Source organism: Rhamphochromis longiceps, linkage group LG1 (genome assembly GCF_057381845.1).
Source record: "Rhamphochromis longiceps isolate RC_006_pf linkage group LG1, R_longiceps_female_GT1.1, whole genome shotgun sequence".
Taxonomy (NCBI): Eukaryota; Metazoa; Chordata; class Actinopteri; order Cichliformes; family Cichlidae; genus Rhamphochromis; species Rhamphochromis longiceps.
In genome coordinates this window covers 36,575,087-36,586,950 of record NC_140557.1, presented here as the reverse complement: position 1 = coordinate 36,586,950, position 11,864 = coordinate 36,575,087, and the positions used below count along the sequence as shown (strand labels likewise).

The 11,864-nt window shown below is 40.3% G+C and overlaps 1 protein-coding gene and 1 pseudogene across 1 annotated transcript; both read left to right on the top strand.

Moving 5' to 3' along the window:
* Positions 1-3,060: 3,060 nt before the first annotated feature.
* Positions 3,061-4,989, top strand: LOC146679109 (troponin I, fast skeletal muscle-like; annotated as a pseudogene).
* Positions 4,990-5,316: 327 nt separating this feature from the next.
* aph1b (aph-1B gamma-secretase subunit) lies at positions 5,317-11,603 on the top strand. Its single transcript, XM_085408063.1, has 6 exons — positions 5,317-5,590; positions 6,545-6,715; positions 7,084-7,157; positions 9,558-9,680; positions 10,187-10,314; positions 10,727-11,603. Exons 1-6 carry the CDS (start codon positions 5,478-5,480, stop codon positions 10,892-10,894), a joined length of 777 nt encoding a protein of 258 aa, XP_085264189.1. The 5' UTR covers positions 5,317-5,477; the 3' UTR covers positions 10,895-11,603.
* Positions 11,604-11,864: the final 261 nt, after the last annotated feature.

Here is an 11,864-nt window from a genome sequence, read left to right as displayed (position 1 = left end):
GGAGGTGCTTCAGGAAGGTGAACGCACGCAAAGCTACTGGTCCGGACGGGATTCCCGGCCGCGTCCTCAAGTCATGCGCGGCTCAGCTGGCTGGAGTGTTCACGCACATCTTCAACCTTTCCCTCTCTCTGTCTGTAGTCCCAGCCTGCTTCAAAATGGCCACCATCGTCCCTGTACCCAAATCCTCCACCATCTCCTCATTGAACGACTGGCGACCTGTAGCGCTGACCCCCATCGTAAGGAAATGCTTCGAGAAGCTGGTCAGGGACTTCATCTGCTCTGCACTACCCGACTCACTGGACCCTCTACAGTTCGCATACCGCCACAACAGGTCCACTGTTGATGCCATAGCCCTGACACTACATACTGCCCTGTCACACCTGGAGAAGAGAGACACGTATGTGAGAATGCTGTTTGTAGATTACAGCTCAGCATTCAATACCATCGCCTCTGTCAGTGCGCCCCAGGGCAGCTGTGGCTACAATGTAGCTTGCCATCGCCAGTGTGTGAATGTGTGTGTGAATGGGTGAATGACTGAATGTAGTGTAAAGCGCTTTGGGGTCCTTAGGGACTAGAAAAGCGCTATACAAATGCAGGCCATTTACCATGCCATCGTTCCCTCGAAGCTGGACAGGAAACTGCAGGATCTAGGACTGAGTAGCTCCCTCTGCAGCTGGATCCTTAGCTTCCTGTCTGACAGACGCCAAGTGGTCAGACTGGGCAGCATCACCTCATCCCCCGTCACACTGAACACTGGTGCTCCACAGGGGTGTGTACTGAGCCCTCTCCTGTACTCACTCTACACCTACGACTGCACGGCCACTAACAACTCCAACATCATTGTGAAGTTTGCGGACGACACTACAGTGGTGGGTCTTATCACTATTGGTGATGAGACGGCTTACAGGGAGGAGGTCAGCGCCCTGACCCACTGGTGTCAAGACAACCATCTCACCCTCAACGTCGCAAAAACAAAGGAGTTGATAGTGGACTTCCGGAGGTGCAGAGAAGTACACACCCCCATCACCATCAACGGCGCTGCTGTGGAGAGAGTGAGCAGCTTCCGGTTCCTTGGTGTACATCTGGCTGAGGATCTTACGTGGTCAGTACACACAAATAAAACAGTGAAGAAGGCGCAGCAGCGCCTCTTCTTTCTCAGGAGACTGAAAAGATTTGGCATGAGCCCCCGCATCCTCAGGACCTTCTATCACTGTGCCATTGAGAGCATTCTCACTGGATGCATCACCACCTGGTATGGCAACAGCACCGCCTACAACCGCAAAGCTCTCCAGCGAGTAGTGCGGTGCTCTGAACGGATAATTGGAGGTGAGCTTCCCTCCCTCCAAGACATCTACAGGAAGCGGTGCCTGAGGAAAGCGGGGAGGATCATCAAGGACTCCAGTCACCCCAGCCATAAACTGTTCAGACTACTTCCATCAGGAAGGAGGTTCTGCAGCATCCGGTCCCGTACCAGCAGACTGAGAGACAGCTTCTTCCATCAGGCCATCAGACTGCTGAACACTTCATAGACACCTCAGCTTCACTACTGGAACTTTAACATTATGCACTCCATACTGTACAGTAATGCCACTGTTTTGTACATGTCTCACTCTGTATATTTTATTTTATATATTTTATTTATTGTTTACTCTATTTAATTTGTAAAATATGTGCACACACACACACACACACACACACACACACACACACACACACACACACACACACACACACACACACACACGTAGAAAAATATTTAGTATACACATCCAGAAATGCATATACTATTATATATTGTACATATATTTATTAGTTTCAGATGTAGCCATTCTTGTATTTTGCTTGTTTACATTATTGTATTTTGCACAACTCTGTTGCTTGTGAAGCTCGCACACAAGAATTTCACTCACATGTGCTGTACCAATGTACCTGCACATGTGATGTGACAATAAAAGTGATTTGATTTGATTTGATTTGGAAAGTGTGTGTGTGTGTGTGTGTGTGTGTGTGTGTGTGTGTGTGTGTGTGTGTGTGTGTGTGTGTGTGTGTGTGTGTGTGTGTGTTTTCTCTCCCTCCCATGATGCTCTCAGTGATTGTAAGCTTTTATTTTGAAGTTATTGTCACACCGTTTCACATCATTGCATTCAGTACAAGATATAGTAGGAAAGTATCTATATTCACAGCCAGACATTGTCAGCATTTTTGATTTATTGTGCCCATGTACAGATACAGATGTAATTGTTAATTCTAAACTGTGGAATAGTTGACTGCTTACTGAGATTATTAAGTTCTACTGAAACTTTAAAAATGCCTCAAAGCCTGTTTTGGTTTCCTTTGGTTTTTTTTGTATCGTATAGTGAAAGTGACTTGTCTCTCTGTATGGATAACCATATTTTCTTGCTTGTGTTTAAGCTTTTAATTTGAAATGTAATGTGTATTTCCCTTTTTTCCAATTAAAGTCAAACATTGCCTTGCAGAAAACCTTTATAATCGCTGTATGCTGAGCAATCACAATTTAATTCACCTTCATTACAAAATGTATAATGCCAACACGTTCTGGGATTAGGACTAAAGCTTCAAACTTTTTTATGTTGAACTTTTCGTGGCAGTTCAAAGTGATTTTACCTAAAACATGAAAGACCTTAAAAAAAGGATCCCAAGGCAGGATTGAAAAGATACCTTTCAGTGGGATTTAACAGGGGAAAAAATCAAAAGAATGGAAGCCAAACATGAGTTGAAATAAAAAGAAATGGATAAAACTAGAAAATAAAGGTTACAAAAATGAAATAATGATCTGATTCAGGTCATTTAAATGCGAAGGCAATGAGAAAAGTTTGATCTGTGATTATAAGTACTGAGGAAGTTTGTTCCTATAATGTGATATAAAAGATGTATAAATATATCACATAATGGCTCTGTGAAATGAACACAGATTTGGCAATATTAGTCAGATCAACATATTTAAATTTGGTATAAATATTAGTCATCATCAGAGATCATAAAGTGTAAAATATTCCCATGACCATTAGGGATATTGATGTGGAGATTCATTTTCTAAGGATGTCACAGCTCAGAGAAATGAAAGATACTCAGGTTAGACAGCCAACAGTGCAGGTATAGTATTAAAGCATTAACTAAATACTTATTGGAAATCAGTAATAACTTTGATATCAACTGTTTAAGTCATTAATGATATACTGTGTGAGTTTTTGCTCCTTTCTTCCTGTCTGTGCTCCAACAGGAGAGTGCGATGGCCAGGCTTCATTAAACATGAATTTGAATATTTTACTCAAATAGCCTCTGAAGTCATCAGATCATGTGATGGATGTGCAGCTGGCAACCTTGTGATGCTGTTATGTCCATTTGGACACAAATCTCTCCAGAATGTGTCCAGCACCTTGTTGAATCTCTGCCACGAATAATTAAAGCAGTTCTGAAGGCAAAAAGGGGCTCAGACTCAGTGCTAGATAGGTGTACAGTGGGCAGTGAGTATATGTTTCCTTGAAAATTTATTTGAGGATTCAGTTTGGCTGTTCAGTAAAGGAAGCACCTCTTTATTGTAAACAAATCAAGGGAAAGGAAAGCACTAGCAGTAATGTGTTATTTAAGCACAGTGCATTTACAAACTCACCTGATCAAAACGGCCTGACTGTGTTTGATAGTCATCTTCTGCCATCTTCTCCTCCCTCTCTCAGAGCTTGGTGCTGCAAGTTGGCCAAGAAATGCTGGAAGAGGAAGCCCGAGAAGCTGAGAGGGAGAAAATGCAGTACTTGGAAGAGAATTGCACAGCCCTTTTCATTCCTGGCAGTATGCAGGATCTCCAGGTAAACCTACGGCACCTGGAGAATTTGTTCATGACTGATGATTAACTTAGCAGGCTTTTTGTTCACCTATGGAAGCTGTAGTTTGGTTTTAGAGGAGAAAGTATTTGTTCTGGTGCACTTGCCTTTAACATCCATAACATCACCGGAAAATGAAAGTGTGCAAGCTCTACTCTTCCTCTGTATCCATCCCCTACCCAGCAACTATAGAAAGTTGGAGATGATAGAAAACTTGCTTTGTAAGAAAAATGTTCAGGATAGTACACTGCTGTTAAGTGTGTCGTGTTTATGATTGAAAAAACAGACAAACAAATAAACTTTCTCACTCCTTCTATCTATCATAACTCCAGGAGCTGTGTTGCAAACTTCACAAGCAGATTGATTTGGTGGATGAGGAGCGATACAACATGGAGGTCAAAGTGGCAAAATCCAACAAGGTGTTGTATTCAGAAGCTTCTTCTGCCATTATAAAGTTATACAGTTATACAGTATAATTATTATACAGTATATATATATACTGTATGTATATATAATTATACAGTTATAACACCTCCCGATGTAAGGTTTATGCCACAGCTCCCCTAAAGTAACAGTATATGTAATTGCCAAAATCATTTTTCATTTTTTCTGTATTGGCAAGATCTTTAATCAAAGTGACATTTTTTTAGTTTAAAAATAATTTTTAAAAATTTATTCTAATTTATTCTAAAATGTTTGTTGTTGTTATTACCAAAACACATATGTCTGAACAACAGTGTTCTATGTCAGGTTGATGACCTTAAGTTGAAGATTCAGTATCTGAATGGGAGGTTTAAGAAGCCAGTCCTGAAAAAGGTGCGGATGTCAGCCGATGCCATGCTGGCTGGCCTGCTGGGCTCCAAACATAAAGTGTCCATGGACCTGAGAGCCAGCCTTAAGCAGGTTAAGAAGGAAGTGAAGGACGAGGTAGGTGCTTTTGATGTTATATTAGGCAGATGGAGCACATAGTAGCATCCTTCACTGAAAAAAATTAGTAAGATCAGAACGCAACATGAAAGGCTTCACTTTTTGTTACTGCTTTCCTTTGAATGTGTTTCTTAGGAGAAGCAAACGGGCGACTGGGGTAAAAAAAATCAAAGACAAAACTGGCATGGGTGGAAGAAAAAAGATGTTCGATACAGAGCCTTAAATGTCAGCATGTTTTTTCTGCAGTTCACCACTGCCAAGATTTGCCAGAAGTCCCTTTTTTAAATAAATAAAAAAGAATAAATCCAGTGGTGTTCTGATGTATTTAATGAATGTAATTTGACAAATGCAAACAGGCTGATAAAGAGCACAGGCTGTGAATGTTCCGCATGCGTATAAATCGAGGTGAACTCGTTTTATGAATTCCAAGAGCAAGAAATGAGACAGAAGTGTTGAAAAGCAGCTGAAAAAATGTTTTCTAAATCCGTCCAGCTCATTATTAATAAAGTTTTTTTTTTTTTTTTTTTGGTAGGGTTGTCGGTCACGTGAGAATACGCGACGTCACGAAAACCCTGTGATACACTGGTTGTGGAAGTAAATCAGTACTGGCAACAGAGGGCTGCTTTCTTTCTAATATTTCCAGATAAATACCTGTAAATAGAGCAAAACCAACCGCTTTAAGACGCTGAATTACCCTTCCTCAGAACCAAAATGACAGCGGCGGTGTTTTTCGGCTGCACCTTTATCGCCTTCGGCCCAGCCATCGCGTTGTTCCTGTTTACCATTGCCCGGGAGCCGCTGAGAGTCATTTTCCTCATAGCAGGGTGAGAGTTAAACATTCACTGGTCATAACGGACGGCAATTGACTTAAATATATAATAATTTGGTAATTACAGATGCTACTGCCACGTTATATTGAATAAATCCCAACCTTTAGACAGTGTTAGCTTACTAGCTAACCGATCGTTTCGTTTCTTAGCTGATGTGCTATCATTAGCTTCTATTCTCTGGTATTATGGTCTTACACTTTGCTGGTTTTTTTCTTTAGCCATACGTCACCACATTCCGATTTACACAGCTTCATAAATACACCGACCTTTTAAAGTTTTAAAGCCCCAGCAATGCCTGATATTAGCCACCCAAAGATAGGAAAGAGCTAGCTTAATGAGAGCCTGAGGGACTTTTATTAGTTTTGTTTCTTATGGATCTTGCAGATATTGGAGGATGCTGACGACTTATGTCAGTAAAAGGTGGCTGTATACACACACGTAGTTAGTTAGCACTATGGTGGATTGGCTTTTGAAATAATTCATTGCTATTGTAGTGTTATAGGGTTCAGATACGGTCTTGACCTAAGTGAGATATAAGCTTGTGATCATAATTGTGGTTGTTGATTGATAACATACATCTTACCGGTTAATTTGTAAAAGTGCCGTGACGTTACGTTTGTGTTCGTTGACACTTTGTCTCCTTGTTATGGTCAATTAATTCTTGCTATTTGAAGTAAAAGTAACTAAATAGTCCTCTGGTATCTCAAGATAATCCTGATTGTGCTATCACTTCGGTGCTGCTCCTCAGTTCCTCCTCAGTCTGGAAGTATTTTTTTCTTAACCCTCCCTTTACTTTCATTTAATTGGCTGACCCTCGCAAATAGAACTGTTGAAAAAATAAAGGAGTCAGGCTTCTGGGCTCACAGCAATGCTGGAATTGCTGTGAGCCCAGAAGCTTTGAGATAGCAGTGTGGGTAATATCTGTTTTCTTTGTTCTCATTCTTTCAGGGCATTTTTCTGGCTGGTGTCGCTGCTGTTCTCCTCCCTGGTGTGGTTCATCTCGGTTCAGATCAGTAATAAAGAGAGCGCGGCTCAGCAGAAAGGCCTGCTCATCTTTGGTGTGGTGCTGTCTGTGCTCTTGCAGGAAACCTTCCGCTTCGCTTACTACAAGCTACTAAAGTAAGTGGCCGCCACCATGTTTAACTGTTTTATACTTTATATAGTGTGACTCCAGAGAACTGTTTCTTACTAGAAGAGCTGAAAGCCCATACTTCAACTTCCTCAACACGTATTCACTATTTATTATTTATTTAACTAAGAAATATTAAAGCATGACCTCTGAATTCTGCACTGTATCGTTGTTGTCCCTTGATGAGTGTCTGTCTCAGTTGTCTCAGTTTCACACTCTTCAGTGTGAACTTGTACAATTTTCATTGTTCATCTCAGATCATCTTCCACTAAATGACATACTTTCATAACTGACATTCATGTTCTGTAGCACACAGTGAGACTCAGAACCAAAACTCTGTGTGTGTGTTTTCCTGCAGGAAAGCAAATGAAGGCCTCCTCACTCTCAGCCAGGAGGAGACCATGCCCATCTCCATCCGACAGCTGGCCTATGGTACACTTAGTCTGCACATCATCTTCTGTGCTTCATATCACCTACTGGTAGCATATTCATTCACCCACGATTCTGCCAGAAGACAGAACATTGAGCACTGGTTACCTCTTTACAACTTTATCATTGTTTGTTTTTGGTTTTAAAACTCACTTTTGTACTATTCTGTAAAAATTTTTTTTAAATATACAAGAAACATTAGCATAAAAATGGCAAATGCACTGTATGGACAAAAGCACTGGACCACATGCATATTATAGCTATAGGAGCTGCTCAGCCATATAGACCCATACCTTGAAGCTTCCAGCACAGTGTTTGTGCTGATGTCAATATCAGTGGTTTTAATGGGGAGGATTGGAGCTCTGCAATGCCACTTAGTGATCATAAAATATCTATGGGGAAATTTCACAAACAGACTATTTACAATGATCATATTCTACTACATTGCTACACTCTAGTTCAGTGAGCTTTTTAGAGTGACCCCTTGTTTCACAAACATTTGTAAAGCGAGACTTCATGGAAAGATGCTTGATTTTACACACCTGTATTCAGATGTTAAGAGGTGTGGATCGAAACCTTTGGCCGTATATCATATGAGCACAAACTGTGAAAGTGCTCATTCTTCCCCACTAGGCTCTAACAAAAGATGCTATCAAGTAGCATCAATACATTTCTAAAGAAATTGTTAAAAATGAACATCTAGCACACTTTGGACATGATCTCTTATTTGCAGGTTGTTTAAATTTGCTTGCGGTTTACAGTAAACAGTATTTTCTGTACAGTGGGGCTGTGTGATATGACCAAAATCTCATATCCCGATATAAGAATTCCATCATCCTGATAACGATATAAATCACAAAAATGTAACATTTTCTGTAAATTCTGTGAATCTCGGGCAGCTCGACTTGCGGGAAGTGTTTCCAGCTGCGCGTCATGTAGCTGGAGTCGAGTGTTTTAACCGATGCATGAAACTATACATTTTTAGACATAAGTTGTAACGGCCGCCGTTTTCTTTGTATTTATTACACGGCGTGCTGCGGGGAAAAGCCTGTTCTAACGTTTGAGTCTAAGGTCTATTTTTTAGCACCTGGCGGCTCTTTTTTACTTCTCATCCATAAATAATCTGCTCTTTCACATGATTCAGTTTATTTTGAAAAGTCTCAACAGGATCTCGAGCTTTATTGTAAAAGGTTTATGTGAAACATAAACAAGCGGACACGCGATAGTGCTACCGTCGTTGTTGCTAACGACAAAGCATTAAAACAGGCGCTTGTCCGTGCGTAGTGTGGTTATATTAAATATAAGAGAAAGAGAGAACTTTAAGAAATGAATATAGCCACAACAGTGACCATCAAAACAATGAAAAAAATATTGCCGTAAACATTTTATTAGGCGACACCATGAAACAAACGATAGCGTAAAATCAAACGATAGACGATATCGAACAGCCCTAGTGGTCCCTAGCTATAATGCGGTGCGCTGTTTCTTGGATTTTCTTTGGTGCAATTTTGCAGTTTTTTTTTTAAGCAGCACATTGTGTTCTGCATCCTGATTGGCCGTAGACCATTGTCAATCAATCTCCTCTGTGCTGTGTCTCCTGTACAGTACAGAATGTCTGCAGCTTGTCGAATTTACATAAATCTTTGATCGCTTGCAGTGTGACTCTGAAGTACTGTACTGTATGTTTGTAAATTTTCTCCCCAACAAACACAACAATGTTAATGAAACGTTTTGCACCGTCAAAGGCACCTGTGGTAGCACCCAAAAGGCAGAGGAAGATGGTAACCATAGCACAAAAAGTTGGACTTCTGGACATGCTAAGGGAAGATAGAAGTTACCATATTTTTCGGACCATAAGGCACACTGCATTATGAGGTGCATTAAGTAAAACAAAACAGTCAGATAAGTCAAACTTTACTCAAGTCATTCTTCCACCATTGATTCATTAATGTTGAATTCTCTGGCAGCTGCTCTATTCCCATGTTCTGGACCTGAAACAGGGTTTGATCTTTGGTTTCATTCTACAATACTGGACTTATTTTTCTATGAAGGTTTGAATTTTGAGGGTGTTTAAACAAGAGAGAAAAATGTTCATGCCTGTCTGAGAAAACTGTCTAAAGTGTCTAGTGAGGAGTGTTACAGCCTTAAAACATCTATAATAATTGTGAAAAAAATGAAATTGGCTACTTTGTGGACTTCACCTATCGCGGGTTATTTTTACAATGTAATTCCTGTGATAAGGGACCATTCAATTCAATTCAATTCAATTTTATTTATATAGCGCCAAATCACAACATAAGTCGCCTCAAGGCCATTCATCTTGCATAGTGCCGAATTTGCTTTGGGATTAGCATCGCACAGTCTTTCTTATGTCTCAGCTGTCTTCTCATTCTTTTGTCTCAGTTTCAGGTCTCGGCTTCGGCTTCATGAGCGGAGCGTTCTCTGTGGTGAACATCCTGGCTGACTCAGCAGGGCCGGGGACTGTGGGGATCCATGGAGACTCGCAGCACTACTTCCTGTCCTCAGGTAACAATTAGCATGTACTTGTTTTTTGTTTGTTGTTTATTTTATTGTCAAAAACCTTTACGTTTCTGCCGTTGAGCGAGTCCATAGATTCGTAAAACCTTTTTCTTTCTTGTGTTCTCTTCTCACACACACACACACACACACACACACACACACACACACACACACACACACAGTCATTCACCAGATGAACTACTTCCACTGCTGGAACCAGAGTCCAGACGGGGAGATTCTTATTCTACTTTGGAGTATAAATGATTGTGTCTTTGTTTTTGTTTTTTCTTTCACTTTTGAGCCAGTTGCCACAAAAAAACTATGTATTTCAGAGTTTTGGACTTCTAGCTGAAACAATACAGAGCACAGAATAAATGTATTATGTTCTATTGTGTGGTCTTATTAAAAAGCATTCTGGGAAATGTTGCATTAAAACTAATCGCCGTTAAAAGTGTAACTATATTAGATTTATATGTAGAACATGATTTGTTAAAATTGCACGTCTCTTTCAGCCTTCATGACGATGGCCATCATCCTGCTTCACATGTTTTGGGGCGTTGTTTTCTTTGATGCTTGTGAGAAGCAGCGCTGGTGGGCGGTGGCAGCCGTTGTCATCAGTCACCTCTTGGTCTCCTGTCTGGTGAGTGTGGTTTGTACGGAATGTGGACTTGAGTCTATGTGAAGGCAGGAAAAAACACTAACAAGAGCTCACAGTCAAAAACTATGCAAGGAAAGTATTTTTATGTCTTAAATGTCTTGAGTCAGTTTTCTTTTTTTTTTTTAAATCAAACCTCTCAAGCCTCATAAATCTTCTCTTTTTATTTTATTATAGTATATTATAGTATCTTATAGTAAATAAGAGTCATGTTTTCGGGGCACACGACGGTGCTCGGACAAACGGCCATTTAACAACATCAACTTGGCGACTCAGATTTGTAATGAAAGTCTCTCTTGCTCTCTCTTTATATGCCTGCAATTAGTTACTTTAAAGAATTGAGATAAAATACTAAACAGTGTCCACTGATGTTTTTTTATCTCGTCTTCTACCGCAGACCTTCCAGAACCCTGAGTACGTCGCAAGCCTTGTTCCCACCTACGTCATCCTGTTCCTAATGGGTGTCTGGGCGTTCTACTCCGCCGGTGGCTCGCTCAAGAACCTCAAACTCTGCCTCACCTGCAAAGACAAGGACTTGCTTCTTGCCAACCACAGGCCTAGATAACGCAGCACACCTAGCAGTGTGCAGGACTCTTTATACAAGGATCACAGAGATCCCACACAAACACACACACACATTGGACACAGTGAGGAAGGAGTGTTAACCCTGTTAAATCTGCTATTTGATTTGAGACTTTCATCATCTTAAGCGTTAAAACATTTAAAAGGTTTTGTGGGAACAAAGATGGGAGATCGTTTTGATTCCAGTCCAGCTTGGAAAAGGTTTTTATTCAACAGTATAACATATCCATTTTGGCTAACTGTGTGCCCTTTTTGTGGTCTGCACTGTAAGAAAAAACAAACCCACAGAAGATAATTTAGATTGGGGGCTTAAAGCAGCAGCACTCTTTATACATACTCTCAGATGCTTCAAATCTTTCCTAGTGTTTTATTATTTCTAAAGAAAATGTGTATATAATTATGCATTTTTGAATTCCCTAATGTGTAAATATTAAAACCTTTCTTCAAGGTGCGATATGCTGTCTGTGGTCTGAATATGAACCTGCGTTTGATTCTAAATGCACTTGCTAATGATTACTAATTGTTTGTAATCAGTCATCAGTCAGTCAGTAATCTTGACGTAATAGACCCTTGAGCAAATAGAAAGTAGAGAATCTAAATCAAACAAAATAGTTTCTTTTGTTGTTTGTCCTTGTGTGTTTTGGTTGTTCTTATGAGTGCAAGGATTTAGGATAAAGAATTATTTACAAACATTTTGTTTCTGTGCCTGATTTTGTTTTTGATCATCTTTTGTATTTGTAGATTCTGTCTGCTGTGTCTCCCAAGGATGGGAGGTACATTAGAGATGTAAATTGTATCCATGTTTGCATTGAGTTCATTACTTTTCTGCCTTGTTTTGGCACTTTGCTACATGACAAAATGTGATTTGGTGTAGTCTTATAGGTGGAGATGAGCCTGTTAGCTGGTCAGTTGGTACACCAGGCTGAAACTGATACAACAATCCTGCAATAACT